This window comes from Neovison vison, chromosome 14 (genome assembly GCF_020171115.1).
Source record: "Neovison vison isolate M4711 chromosome 14, ASM_NN_V1, whole genome shotgun sequence".
Taxonomy (NCBI): Eukaryota; Metazoa; Chordata; class Mammalia; order Carnivora; family Mustelidae; genus Neogale; species Neogale vison.
In genome coordinates, this window is record NC_058104.1 from 24,260,673 (window position 1) to 24,276,053 (window position 15,381).

Genomic DNA, 15,381 nt, shown 5'->3' on the forward strand with positions numbered 1-15,381 from the left:
ATGACTAACCCTGGTGTGGACAGGGCAGGCTTGGCTGCAAGCACACAGGCAAGTGAGTCAGCCCAGCCGCCCGGTCCTGGCGTGTGGGGCTGCAAGCGGCTTGGCTGGGCTGCCGTTCCAGCTCGCTGTTGGGATTGAGGTGATGACTCCCCAAATGCTGAGCCTGCCTGTCCTCTGCCCAGGGCAAGGGGAAAAACATTGACCAGACCCCAAAAACCTGTTTCCTGGGTGCTTTCTCGGCCAGGTTGAACCAGACAGGGCCCCGGGATCTCCCCCAAAGGTTTTGCTTGGACAGTTGATGCTGATGTTAGAACTTCAGTTGAACATGACTCTCAACGATCGCCCCCGCCCTTGACATTTTGGTGTCCTCCTATTTTCTCGAACACACAGTAGTCATTCCAAAATATTATAGACCTCTCATCTTCTCACCCAGCTCAACATAAGTAAATACAGCTCCCACAGGCCTGTCTAGCAATGAGATAGATACCTCACTGGGCGGCGGCAGCTCAGGTGAGCGGGGCTTTGTGTGTGGTGAATTTGACTCTTGCTTATTCTTAGATTTCAGGTGTGGCTGGTGGGTGTCCTCCTTAGACTGTGTCTGTGTGAAACCAGGCAGCTGTTAGGTCCTGCGACTTGGAAGGGCATCAGGCCACAGTGTCCATGTGGGATGTGCTAAGAGATGGGATGCCTTGCAGTCAAGTCTAGGTTTATTGTGAGCCTCGACTGGTCTCCCCAAGCTCTGTACCTCAGTTTCCCCGCCTGGAAATTGAGTATTAAAAAATGTAATTCATGTGGTGCTTCTTTTTTTTTTTTTTAATGAATATATGTTAGGATTCTTGTGGTTAGGAGAGTCAGAAATTCAACTCTGACTGGCTTCAAAAGGGTGATTATTGTTCATGTCGCTGGAAGGCCTGGGCAGGGCTGGCCCTGGATGTAGATGACCACCAGCAGCGCGAGGCTCGCATCCTGCCCGCCTGCCACTGAGTGGAGAAGGAGCTGCTTCTTTCCATCGGCAGCTCCAGTCTGGGGGCCAATACCCTGTGACACTGATGGGCCTGGCTCACCCATTGCTTTAGAAGGGTGTTCTATGCCGGCTAGTCACACTTGGGTTGCTTGTTCATCCTGTGATAATGACTCCCTTGGTAAAAAAGAACGTAGGGTGTGTCCATCAGAAGAAGTGGGCACGGATGCTGAGCCAGCAGAAACAGCACATGCTCCCCGAGAAAGCTGCACTATTTCTCTGTGCTCCTTTGCCCTTTGGAGGTGGCTCTGTGGCTCTTCTCCCCTCCAGATGACTTTTCTCTGGTGGGCTTCTTGTCCTGTCCCTGGATCTAGAGGCTTGTTGACATCTTGCTTGTAATCGGCACAGACGGCTCTGGAGTGAAGAGATGCTGGCAGCAACTTCCCCTGCAAACCCTGGCGTCCCTGCACTCGGGGGGGAAATCTTGCCTCGGCGAGGTGGCAGAAGGCACAGGCATAAAAAGGCGTGTGGTCACAAGTCACAATTTTGCCATGACTTGATTTAAATGTGGCATTAGCATGTTCTTTTTCTACAAATGCAACCAGAATTCACACCTCCTCCACATTGAAGCCCAGACAAGGAAGTAGTGTGAAATGAGTGTGTGCCTCTGGACCCCTCTGCTTGACTTTGGGTCCCAACTGATGAGTGACCCTAACTGAGAAAATCACAGGGCCCCTAAATTTGCAGAAATTGCACACTAAAAGGAAAAAGAGGGGTACCCTCATGCCCATGGCCAAAGAAGTGTTCACTCGATGCATGTTAGTCTGAAAGGACAGTTGTCTCTTTTTGGAGCCACTCAGAGCAGTAACTTAATAAGCAGACCTAGAACGAGAGAGCGAATTGTTCACACTTCTTGTCTGAAAAGTAGGGTATAGTTTTGGTGTTTGCCTATGGAAAAAGTAGGTGCTGATTTCATGTCCTCAGATTAAAGACCTACTCTTTTCTTGAATCCCAGCAAGGGCACGGAGTGAAGAGTCCATCCCCAATTTTGAAAATGCCAGGTCAGCTGGGAGTTGAGGGGTGCCCAGACGTTAGGAACCCCAGCTTTGCCTGTTTTGTTTTGTTTTTGTTTTTGTTTTTCTTTCCTTCTTTTGAAGCCTCCATTGAAATGAAATGGAATCCTGGCCTCATTTCTGGCTCCTTTTGCAAAGCCAGAGCCAAGCCCTCGGCTGGCAGAGTTTCCTGACTGGGACGAGCTGTGGCTAGCCACTGGTAGGTGAGGGTCTGACTCCTAGACCCTGGAGAGGCTGCTCCTGAGCAGCTCTGTGACCCTGGGCAAGTCATTGCTTCCTCATGGGAGGCTTCCCAATGCACAGCCCTCAGGTTGACGGAAATGAGAGCATCACTGTCTCAGCATTCAACCATGTGGCCCAGGAGCACTGCAGAGACAGCCTGGCCAAGGCGGAGAGCAGAGTGAGGAGCTTGGAAGGACCGCGTGTGTTCAGGCAACCCCCTGCCACTCCCTACTGCGAGTTTCCACGAAGCCGGTTCTGTTCATTTGTCTAACGAATTAATGAGGTGGCTGTGTGGGTGAGTGTGTGTGTGGGGCCGGGGGTGGGGGGGCGGACAGCAGGAAGGGAGGGAGGAGAAGGATTAGGAGGCTCGGCCACCATTGCAGAGACGTGGGAGTGCCACCTTTTCAAATGGGCTTAACTAGTATAAGGAACTTCCTAGAAAAAAACATTTGGGATGCAATCTTGTGCTGTTCAGTCAAGGAAAACAACAAAACAAAGGAAGAGGTTCCCCCCAATCCCCAGCTCATACACACCCTGTTGTTGCCAGGTGCCTCTGGAAATTCTGCTCCAGAGCCGGCCAATAACATGCAGGACTTCCCTTATTTCCTAGGTAACCAGCAAGGGCATTTTTTCCTCCTTCCCTGAACGTTCTCGTTAGGGCCTTCTTATTCTCCCCTTCCCCCTTTTTATTATCTGTCCTCATTTTGATTCCTGGAATGTAGAACACAGAGGGCAACTCAGAAAATCCTTGAGTCTGTGAAGTCAAAGACTGTCGGGAGGTCATGCCTGCCATTTCCCTGAAAAGCACTTCATTTACCAAATATTAATCAGACTAGAATGTACATCATCCTGGGCAAGTTGATGGATCATTGCTTTTTTATTTAAAAAATCAGAGTGTCAGAGCATCAGGGAAGCTCCCGGGTCTGGCCAGAGTTGTCACTTGGAGGGGGGGAGGTTGACATCCTCGGGTGCTGGGGGTCCTTCGGGCTCGCCTGTCCATCCACACTGTTGTGAAACCCACACCACCGTCCATCTCCATAGCTCTTTTCATCCTGAACTGAAACTCCATCCCCCTTAAACACATAACTCCCCATCTTCCCACCGCCCCTCTGGCAACCATCTTTCCACTTTCTAACCTTCCAGCTTGGGTTGTGTCCGCCGTTTGGTCCTCGTGACTAGTGCTGCTCTGCTCTGCCCATGGCTATGCAAATCCTGTCCTGTTCTGGGGGCTTTTATGCAAATGACAAGAGGTTGAGGGCCGGGGCAGGGCCTGTGAGGCCTGAGGAGCTGGAGATTGGGGTTCCCCTCCAAGCTGCCCAGCCTCACGAGGAAGGTCCTCGACTCCCAGAGGCTCAAGGCTATAGTTGTGGAAACGGGTTGTACCACCCACCAGGCTGGGGTGCAGGAGCCCTTCACGATGGTGGGTCCAGGGCCTGGTGCTGGGACTGTAGCCAGGATGTGGCTGATGGGCAGTGCCGAGAGAGGAGCCCCCCAGCGGCGGGGCAGAGGTCCACCACCTCGATCTCTCTCTGCCCTCAGTGTGCCCTCCTGTAGAATGCAGACGTCAGGCCAGCTCAGCACTGCTCCAGCTGTGGGATGCGGGGGTGTTTATAGTGGGATGGGGTGAGAAGACGCTTGTTGACATCAGCCATCAGCTCCGGGCCAGCTGAACGTGCTGTCCCTCACGCCTCCCCCACGTCCCCACGCGCCCTCCACTCCCGGCCGCCCCCCTGTCCCAGTCCACAGCCGGCCTCGCTCCTGGTTGTTCCCTCATGGCGTACACTTTCACACTTGCTTCCTATTTACACCAGCTGTATGCTTAGAGGACTAAGGAGGCTTTTTTTTATTTTTTCATTTGGAAATAATTTCAGATTTATAAGAATTAGGAGAAACAAAAATAGTATAAAGAACACCTGTTTACCTTTTACCCGGGTTCATCTTGTAACATGTTATGGCCCATTTGGTTTCTTATTTATGTTTTCCCTCTCTCTGTCCACACACACACACACACACATACACACACACACACAATTTTTCTGGGTGAGTTGCATCTATCCTGTCGCTTCGCTCCTACGCGTGTGGACACCCAGTTGCTAAGAATCGGGCTTTGACTTGAATGACCCCAGGGCAGCTGTCCACGCCAGTGAGGGTTTCTGCTGTCCCTGTCCAGTTTGTCTGTTGGCCCGATAATCTCCGTTCTAGCCTATTTCCCCCACCAGCCTGGGGTCAAGTAGTGCCTTTAGTAGTCCCGTCTCTCGGGCCTTCATGACCCTGGAACATCTTTCCACAGCCTTCTCTTTCACAACAGTGACATTTTTGAAGAATGCACAACCTCTCCCTCCTTTGTTTTAATAAAATACTCCCTCGTCTGTCTTTGGTGTTTTCTTTGTGATTACATGGAGGTTACGCATTCTTGGGTGGACTGTGGTGTAGGTGGTGTCCTGTCTTTCTCAGAGTGTCCCACCCGGAGGCATGTGCTGTCCCCCTGACCCTCACGGGTGACATGAATATTGGTCACCTGCTGTGGTGACCCTTCTCTCTGCTGTATAATCGCTTTCTCTTTTCTTTACAACTAATTCACAGGGAGGCACTTAGAGATCATACAGTCATGCTGTGCCTCAGTACAGTGCCCCTGGGAGCCCGCATTCGCTGATGATGCTCGCCTGATCCCATCTTCACCAGACTGGTGGCAAAACGGTCATTTTCCAACGTCAGCACTCTCCGTGTTTAAAAATCAGCCCTCAGCATTCCATTGCAAGCAGGATTCCTCCCTTCTCCCCATTTCTTTCTTTATCAGTTCTTGGCACAGACTCAAGGATTTCAGTTTTTCGTGGTTTGTATTTCATTACCGATTGAATTCATCCAATGCTCAAATTGTCCCAGACTTGGCCTTTGGGAACCCTTTTGCACTGGCTGCTGTGTCCTTGTGCTAAGCTCCTGTCATTTCTTTTGAGCAATCCTTATACTTTCTGGCTTGATAAGGTATTCCACGTTCATCTTGGAATGATTGGGGAATGCCCATCCCTGACACGAGCCATTTCTCTGGAAAACCCTGCTTCTGGCACCTGGGTGGCTCTGTGGGTTGAGCCTCTGCCTCCAGCTCAGTTCATGGTCTCAGGGTCTTGGGATCGAGCCCTGCATTGGGCTCTCTGCTCAGCAGGGAGCCTGCTTTCTCCTCTTTGCCTGCCTGCCTCTATGCCTACTTGTGATCTCTCTCTCTCTGAAATAAATCTTAAAAAAATAAAATCGCAGGGATTTGTTTAAAAAAAAGAGAGAGAGAAAAACCCTGCTTCCTCTCAGTGGACAGTGGTATTAGAAGTCAGGATCTGGGTGCCAGAAGGGCTGATGGCTATTGGGGTGCCTTGCTTTTTGGCCCTTTCAACGGACAGATCTAAAAAACGGATGCCTGTATGTACACAAAATATACATTTACTCGTGCATACCTGTATATATGTACAGACATGCGTATGCGTGTGCATATTTTAGAAATCATGAATGCGTAGCAATACCTCCAGTATTGAGACCAACGCAGATCCATTCCCAGAGCGTTCTTTCTTGCCTTCCCTCATTCCAAATCTGTGTGTCACTTCTTCAGCGAGAGCCTTGGCTCCCAACAATGTCCACACATTTGTTTGCTCAATCCTATAATACACCTTTAAAAGTTTCAGTTTGTTTATTGTTTAATAAATAGGAGTTCACAGTGCTTTGCAGTCCCCTCCCACCCCTGCATGCCTCACCTGTCTCCCCACTGAGGGTATACAATCCAGGAGGATGTTTGTAGCTCCTTGTTAGTCTGCCCTTTCTTTGTTCTTTATTCCCCATCAGGATAGGTATAGTATGCATTAGAAAAAAATATTGGTCCTTTTTTTTTTGGTCTGGTAAGGGTTCTTCCTTCTCATTTTTATAGATTTAATTTCTTCTTCTTCTTTTTTTTTAAAATATATGGGTAATTAACAAATTTAAAACTGCACAAAAGGGTAAGTTTAAGAAGTGTCCCTTTTTCCATATTCCATCCCATTTCTCTTCCCTTGGTAGATAACCAACTTGGCTGCTTTCTGGAATAGCCTTCCCACGTTTGTTTTTGCGAGAATAGGAGGATCTATAAATGCTTTCTTTCTTTCTTTTTCCTTTTAATATTTTATTTATTTGTCAGAGAGAGAGAGAGAGAGAAGGCACAAGCAGGCAGAGCGGCAGGCAGAGGCCGAGAGAGAATCAGGCTCCCCGATGAGCAAGGAGCCTGATGTGAGACTCGATCTCAGGACCCTGGGATCATGACCTGAGCCGAAGGCAGCGGCTTAACCGACTGAGCCACCCAGGCGCCTCCGATTTCTTAGTCTCCCTTCTCTCTTACACACAGGGTAGCACATTGTAAACACTCTCTTTCCTCTTTGCTTAGCGGCTTCTCTGGAAATCACTCCATATCAGCTCACCGAAGTCTTCCTCATTCTGTTTTACAGCTGCTGTGTGTGTCTGTACCAAAGTTTATTCAACCGATCTTTACGCTTGGACAGTTAGGTAGTTTCCAATATTTTGCAATTACAAGTAATACTTCAGTGAATTGCCCTTGTGTGTGTGCATTTTTATATTGTTAAGGGGTGTATCTTCCAGATAAATCCCTGCAAGCCGGGTTGCTCAATTGAAGGGTATAATGTGATTTAACGCCCCCCTCCCTTTATTTCTTAAGGTTTCATTTTTTTAAGTAATCTCTACACCCTGTGTGGTGGTTGAACTCTCAACCCCAAGATCACGAGTCACACCCTCCACCGACTGAGCCAGTGGGGCGCCCCTCAAGTTTCCTTTTAAAGTGTATTTAAATCAAAAGAAAAAAGTGAGATCAGATAAAATGATGAGATAAATAACAAATAGTATGGGCAACACATAAACTTGGCGAGCATCCAAGAGGCGGGCAAAGGACTGAAGCTGAAACAAAACTGAGCTGGGTTCTTTCCACCCTCCCTTCAGATTCCAAAATAGAGACCCAGATGGGATGCGGGCTTGTGGTATGTTGTAGCAGGTTCAAGTGGAGTTCCTGGGAATTCGGCATCAGAGCCCGAGTCCTGGCCTCCGTGACTGCCCATGGAAATCCGTGCCCACGAGCTCACTGATCTGCTTTCCTTGGTGGTAGCAGCGTGGTGTGTGTACCCTGGGCGGGGAGCAAGGCTGCACCAAGACAGTCGCATATCCATAGAGAGTGGGAGCAGGGGCCCAGAAGGCTCTGCAGGACCATGCCCCACGTTCTGGTCTGGCATAAAAAGGAGGTTCACTTTGACCCTGAGTCACCAGGAAAAGAAAGGTCAAAGCTTCTTTGGCATCCTCTTTTAAAGATGATTGTGGAGTCCATTTTAGAATAGTGAGAATCTGGAGAGACCGTCTCCCCCAAAACTTATTACATCCCCCATGCCCACATGGCATTTTACATACAGCTTCAGGGAGTTGACAGATGCTAGAAAAGAATCACTACTTTTAAGAGTTGTTTGGATAAAATTGTTAAAAAGAGGGGGGCAGGGGAAACCTGTGTTGGCACTGGAAGGACTGTTGTACATTCATCTAGAGAATTCATCCACGTCGAACTCCTCGCTCCCTGACTGTGCTGGCCGGATGAGGATACAGGGGGTGGGATACGGCTGTAGGAACCAAGGGGACAGAACTAAGGTTCAGAAACCTCACTGTGGATGGAGAGACCCTTATGGGGCTGGTCCTGCACGAGGATGGGACCTGGGAGTGGGAGGCAGTGGCCCTGGCTTTTTGGGGGTACTTTTCTAACTATGCTAATTGTCACTCTGCTTTTGGGCTTCTGTTTCCTCATACACAGTCTCCAGTACTGAACCGGTGGTTTTTAGCAGTTTTGTGTGAAGCCCCAGAATTCTAGAAAGGAGCTTCAGGGCCTTCTGTAGGGTGCAGGAGGAAACCCACGGCTGGGGTGTTTGGGAACCCACCCATCCTTTACCCGGAGCTGCTCCGATCTGTGATAGCGTCCTACCGGGAATTGTCATTCAAAATTAATAGGCCACTCCTTAACTAAGTTTGATGAGCACTAGACTGGATTATCTTTAACTGCCGTCTGCTCCAGAATTCTGAGTGTTCAGGGAGATTAAAAAATTAAAAAGGAATAATCACATCACCGCAGATGCATTCTCTAGGCTGAGGCACTAGGGCTTGGCCCTGTGACCTTGGGGAGTCCTTGAAGCTGAGTTCCTGCCTTGTCAGCCAGGCTGGGAGGGAGGGGAGCCTGCAGCTGGGCAGGAGGTGTGTCAGAGGTCCCAGGGTGGAAGCCAGAGGCTGGCACCATCGTCCTGCTTGGTAGCCTTCAGATGTTTTCAGTGGCACGCTCTGTCGGTAAACACAAACAATCTAATAAATGTCATTTATGCAGGCATCTCCCCAATATAGATGCATTTATTGTAAATTACACATATTTGTATTGCTGTGCCAAGGTCAGATACATCGCAAAACAAAACAGGTGGTTAAAAGATAAGGATAATTAAAAATAAGAGAAGTGCTGCCCTGTGAATCATCTCCTCTCCCCGCAGAGAGGTCCCGGTCATGGGGAGGCAGCTGGAGGAGGTTGGTAGGGGTAAAGGTGCAGGCGCAGGAAGGAACAATCATTCTCAGACGGCGTCTGCACCCCCACCGGCCCGCTGCTGCGGCCATGCTGTGCAGACTGCTGTTGACTCAGTAGCTCCCTGTGAATTGACTCACTCGGTTTTTTTCCCCTTAAATTTCACCTTCTCCTAAGCAGTGAGGTCTGCAGAAGAACAGGATTTCCGTGCAGTCTGACTCTTTTTAAGGCACACTGGAATAAACACAGAACTCCACAAACAGAACCTTTGTCCCCATTGCCCTTGAAAGTCCTGGGTCAGCCCCCACCTGTGGGATGGCCCCACGGGAGGCTCCCGTCCACCCTGGGAGGAAGGGGCTGGTGGTCCGGGCCCGTGTGGATGGGTGGGGGGTGTGCTCCTCCGTGCTGGAGGACAGGTGCAGGCACAGCCCTACCTTGCAGAGCTCCCCAGGGTGGTGGGCATGCGTTGCCTTAGGGTGGACGGGGTATAAAGCAAAATCGATATAAGAGGGGGAAGGGACAGGTGTGCTTGGGTGGCTCAGTGGGTTAAGCCTCTGCCTTCAGCTCAGGTCATCCCCAGGGTCTTGGGATCGAGCCCTGCATCGGGCTCTCTGCTCAGCAGGGAGCCCGCTTCCACCCGTCTCCGCCTGCTTCTCTGCCTACTTGTGATCTCTGTCAAATAAATAAATAAAATCTTAAAAAAAAAAAAAAAAAGAGGGGGAAGGGACAGATTCAGCCAGAAGAATTTCCAATAATTTATGTAGCTACTCCCTCCAGGAGGCAGAGTATAACTCCCTGCTCCTTAAGGGGTGCTGTGCTTAATGACTTGCTCCCACAGAGTGTGCAGGGAGAGAGGAGGGAAAGTCACTTTCCAGTGGAGAAATCTGGCTGGCATTCACTTGGCCCAGTGGCGCAGACTTACCATTAGCGGTGATCGGGCCTTGTCACCGGCCCGCGCACTCGCTACATCGGGCCGCGAAGAGCACTTCCCGGTGTCAGCTTCCTCCCAGAAACCTCTACCCCAGTCTGTTGATCTGAAAACATCAGACAGACTCAGATAGAGGAACATTCTGCAGACTACCTGACCAGTTCTCTTGGCTCAACCCCTAAGGTCACCAGAAGCAGGGGAGTCAAAAACCGTCCCAGCCAAGAGGAACTTAAAGGGGACATGACGACTAGATGTAACATGGTCCCTGGGATGGGATTTTGGAACAGAAAATGGACAGTAGGGAAAAACTAAGGAACTATAAATAAAATCCACATTTTTAATCAAAATTTAAGGAGGTAAAAACCGGTGCAGAGGGAGTCTGAGAGGACATCTCTGGGGTAGTGGCATTTGAGGCTTGAAGGGTGTCCTTGAGTCAGGCCAGGGTCGGAGAGACCCGGGGTGAAAGCATTCCAGGCAGAGGAAGCAGCTGTGTAAAGATCCTGGAGCAGAAATAAGCTTGGGCCCATCAAAGAGCAGGGAGGAAGCTCAGCACAGGTGGAGAGGGATGTTAGGGAGAAGGCCAGGCAGTGAGGTCAGAGGTGGAGAGGGACCGGGTTCCACAACAGGCCGCCTCGACACCGTGGAGGGCATGTGGATTCCATCCTTTGTGCGATGGGAAGGCAGTGGGGAATTCTGAACAGAAGGGCGGCATGAGCTAATTTCCACTTAAAATCACTCGGGTCTGTGTGCAGAGCGAAACTAGAAGGTAAGGGGAGGCAGAGCCAGCTGGGAGGCCTTTACCCGAGTCCAGGGAAGAGCATAGATGGCAGGGGTCCACCAGAGTCCTGGGCGTCGTCCCGTCCCTCCAGATACAAGTGCAGCTTTGCACGTCAGCATCCTTTTCCCTACGTCCGTCTCCTGAAGATGAGGGCAATGACCTGAACTCTGGGTTCCGAGAACTAGCTAATTGAAGGTCTGCACCTGCACGTCAGAGAACTCTGACAGGGACCCCTTAGAGCCAGGAGCGAACCATCTCTCATTCACCTGTGTTGGTTCCTACCCTACCTCCTGAAAACTAAAAACGTACACTATGCTTATGTTGGTTGCTACACGTGGCCCTTATTTAATTGGGAAAAATACAGTGAGCTCCCTGACCTCCCTCTGCCTTCTGGAGGTTGTCAGCCGAAAAGGAAAACAAAAGGCTTCAGCCATGTCAAAGCCTTCGCTAGAGTGTAAACAGTTTCAGAATCTTCTCCGTGAACTTGGTTATGCTTTCTTAACCACATATTATTTTTTGTCTCTGCTGCCTCAACTCCCTTGGGAAGGAAGTGTGATGTCAATAAGTACAATAAGTGCCTTAAGAAAACATATTTGAAATAAAATAAATTACTGCATTTACACTTTTTTATTAAAATCAGGGCCCCGTTTCTTGGCACTGGCAAGACAAAAGGAAGAGAGGTTCTGGCCTCTGTCTGATTTCTCCCCAGCTTGTTGCTGATGCCCGGTCCCTGCTGGCCAGCGCTTGCTGGACACGCTAGGAGCCGTCCACTCGGCCTCCGGCTCGGGCTCTGGGATGACTGTGTCTGTAAATCTAGGGCTGTGAGGCTGTCCGGGCTCATCCCCGTCTCTCTATTTGCTTCCAGAGATAGAGATGGTGATCATGGAACGTGGCAAGCTCCCAGAGTTGGCGGCCGGCACCTCCGTGCAGGAACAGAACACCACGGACGAGGAAAAGAGCGCCGCCGCCACGGGCTTGGAGAGCGCGCAGTGGAGCAGGTGCCGTGGGCAGGCCCAGTCCTCCTGCACTCACGCTGGTGCCGTGGGGAGCACGGGGTGGGGGGCAGCCCAGAGCCCAGCCTGCCAGTCAGGGTGGGGGGTGCTGCTCTGTCGCTGGGATGAGGAGGTGGGCTGAGTGGTGCTGGGGGGTGCGGTGCCCACCAGGGGTAACCAGGGGCCTCTTCCCACCACCCAGATGGCCTCTTTGGCCTCTTAGCAAACTTGTCCTGCTTCCTGCCTTTCCTTGCTTCTCCAGCCCCTCTCGAGAGGCCACAGGGACAGAGCTGGCACTCAACCCTGTCATGCTCACCCCTCAGAAGGGCAAGATGGAGACGTGGCGCCACCTCCCCCAAGCCCTTCGGTGGTGGGCCCTGTCCTAAAGACTGTGGGCCGCCTCGCAGCCTTGTACCGGCTGCCCCTGGCAGTGCTCTGCTGCTCCCAGGAAGGATCCCCTTGGGGCCTGTCTGATTCACTCACTGCCACATTCCCCCGCCGGCTGTAGGGCCTGCCCTCTTCTTGGCTCAGCCTGCACGATTTCGTGCTGCTGTCCGCCTTCGGCTTTTTGCCCGAGTGTTCATTTCACTGATGGCTGCTGCAGCTACGCCCTCTTCAGCCTTCGAGATGCCACGTTTCCTGGAAACTGGCAGCACCAGCCCTTCTTCCAGAGTAGGACTGGGTGGCAGGCTGCTTCCAAAGTGTGCAGGGAACTGCCAGGAGGACTTTTTCATTTCAAAGTTATTTCCTTGCCAAGCGGCCCCACTGCAGAGACCCCTGTGGTAGCCGTATCCCACTGCAGCGTGAATACACGCAGGGCAGCGGGGTTCCGCTGTGAGCCTACCAGCGTTCACTTCCTGAACCCTCAGGGCAGAGGGGCTGGAACACACACACGCCCCCTCCCATTTCTTAGTCCAGCTCCAAGAGTTGAAGCCCACCCGTCTTTGCCTCCACTGCTCTTTGCTTGGCAGCTGTTTTAGTTATCTAACACTCAGGACTAATTTCTATCAGATGCACAAGGGAGCCGCTTCTGTTGGGTTTAAATTAAAAAACACCGGAGTGTGGTGTGGGCTATCTGTTGTTGGAACTTACAAAGACTCTTTTGATTTAGCTTGGCAGCAAAAAACACAACTCCTGACGCCCTGAAAAGTCAGGAAATCATTCTAAACACAGAAAGGGAGGGTAAGACAACCTTCAGTTGCTTGGCACAGCATTAGTGAGGATATGAATAATTGGAAAAACCACCAATGACTAGCAGTGGGGGGTGTATCAGCAAATGGGGGGCGTCTGCTTACTAGAATAGGAGCTGCTACTTTTAAGTGAAAACTGTCAGGGGTGTTGGGTTTCTTAGGATCTAATAAATGGAAACAGAACACATATTTTACATAGTGTGTGGTCATAGCTTTGTTAAAGGAAGAAGTATAACCATGTATTATTTAAAAAAGAAAAAAATGAACAGACGAAATGTTAGGTTTGAAGGTTGGGTTGAGACTTTTTTTTCCTGATTTTTTTTTTAGTAAAGAGAGAGGTTTTCTTAGGGTCTATTGATATTGTTTCTTTATTTTTTTTTTTAAGATTTTATTTATTTATTTGATAGAGAGAGATCACAAGCAGGAAGAGAGAGAGAGAGAGAGAGAGAGAGAGGGAAGCAGGCTCCCTGCTAAGCAGGGAGCCCGATGTGGGACTCGATCCCAGGACCCTGAGATCATGACCTGAGCTGAAGGCAGCAGCTTAACCCACTGAGCCACTCAGGCGCCCTGGAATTTTTTCTTAACTTTCAGTGACTTTAACTGACATCATCTACCGCATGGCTTATGAGGGAAGCTGATCCTTTTGCCTTGAACTGGGCCCACACACAAGCTTATGGCCCTGGGACCCTTGAGCTAGGCCTCCCCTCAGCTCTGAGAGCAAATGCCGGCAGAGACTGGCCCAGGGCGAAAGCTGCCTTCTCCTCTGCGAAGGTGTTGAATTGTTGGTTGTCGGGAACAGTGCCACGGACTCTCTCCTCCCAGTTCCAGGCCCCGAGTGGGAAGGACGGCACTCTGGAGGAAGGAGAGGGCAGTGTGTTCTCCTTGACATGAAGTGGATCTTGACATTGGTCCGCTTGTCTGAAGAAACAGCATAGTACAAAGTGTTCTCCTACTCCTTGTGTATCGTGGGCTGTGTCTGCATTCGCGGTTAAATATAGGCCTAAGAAACTGAAAAATGTCTAAAGCATTCTCATCTTTAAAAAAGAATTATAAAAGCAACACACATGCAGAAAATTAAAACATTTTGAAAAAAGCATAAAGAATGGGAAAAGGTCTCCATGCTGCCAGTGTTCAAAGCAGCTGTCCCTAACATTCCAGTTACTTCCTGCTGGTCATTTCTCAGTGGGAATGGTAACCTCCTTGCCCCCAATACATACACCATACCGTGCCTGTCATTTGTCTTTTTTTTTTTTTTTTCTGCCTCCTACTGAACCCCAGCCATATTTTTTACTTTCCTGTACACTCAGTAAACGAAATGCCGACGGTTTCATGCTACTTCGTCTCTTAGAAGATGTTGTGTCTGCTCAGCCCTCCGTCCGCTATGGCATTTGGTAATCTGCATTGCTCTCGAATGAAAACACAATCCACATTCCGGGTGGCTGGTTACAGGAAAACGTTTTCTACTTCATCCTGCTCTTGGGTTGGAAGTGGTATCGCCAGGCACTTAAAGAAACCCAGATCCCTACCTGGCAGAACTCTTCACGCATCCAAAAGGTGCCTGATCTGGGGCCCTGGAGGAAGAGCCCGGGGGTAAATGTCCCCTTTAAGGAAAGGCTCTTCCTTTAACTTCCCAGTGTCATGTGTTTATTTGCAACATTATGACAAGAACGTTTGCACCACTTTCTCTTTTGCATCTTTCAGTTTAATATTCTGAATCACTGGTATGTTCTTGAAATTCAGATTTTTTGAAAAGTGTAAAGGGCGAGGCAGTGAGTAGTCTCCCCGTTTCTTGGCCAAACCTCTTCACTCCCCCTCGACAGTGATGTTGATAGTGGCTTTGTGTCCTTCTGGGGGTTACTTGTGCCCTTGGTCACTCCTTAAGGTGCTCTGCTTTCTTGGCCTCAGCCTGGCCTCCAGAGAGGCAGCCGCAGGTGGTCACGGGCTTGGAGCCTCCTGCCAATGGGCCAGACCCGTGCATATTGTATTAACCTGGTGATGAAGAATCTTTTCCAGGCCAGGCCCTTCACCTGGAAAGGCAGCCTTTGGGGTGTGTGGTTTGTGATATCTGCAGCCACTCTCTCGACCTCTCCCACAAAGCATCAGAGGTGAACCCTCACATCGATTCTTACCCATCAGGCAAAGTCAGTCCAAGAAATTGCTGAGCCGGGACCCGCCAAAGTGGGCTCCTGGAGAAGTGCCCTCGGAATGCTCGAAATAGAAATCTGGTCACAGTTCCCACGTGTCCTTCGTGCTGTGCCCCTGGCCCTGTGCCAGATGCCTTTCCTTCATCGTTTCGTGTTGAACCCCCACCCCTCCCCCGGAGTCCTTCCTGATGGGGAAATGGAGAGGTTTGGGGTAGCTAACCCAAAGGTTCGCAGCTCAGAAGGGGCAGAATCCAAATTGGAATCCAGGCCACTTGGCTCCAGGGCCCCCGCTCTGAAATTGTGCGGGCTTGTCGGTGCTTTGTCTGCTGTTAGCCTACTACGCTGCCTGGTTCTCTTCATCCTCTTGTTTCGGTTCGAGGTGATGATGTGGTCTATCTGTTCCCTGGCATGGGAATGCCCCAAGAGCAGGGACTTTGCATCATTTACCCCGCAGTGTCTGGAACAGCTGAGCCATCGTTGTTGAGTGGTTAAGCGGCCCGTTCCTCAGTTTCCCCTGGGGTTAGCTTCCCACGG

General features: G+C 50.4%; 1 protein-coding gene across 6 annotated transcripts in view; it reads left to right on the top strand.

Moving 5' to 3' along the window:
- The window catches only part of CLEC16A (C-type lectin domain containing 16A), a 201,819-nt gene that overhangs the window by 58,781 nt on the left and 127,657 nt on the right, over window positions 1-15,381 (top strand). For all 6 annotated transcript variants that reach the window (XR_006382353.1, XM_044234077.1, XM_044234081.1 and 3 more), the window contains one exon: window positions 11,387-11,519. Coding sequence is in view for 5 of the 6 variants with exons in the window: in XM_044234077.1 (XP_044090012.1) it covers window positions 11,387-11,519 (133 nt within the window). In the remaining variant the exon portion in view is untranslated. The remainder of the gene's footprint in view (window positions 1-11,386; window positions 11,520-15,381) is intronic.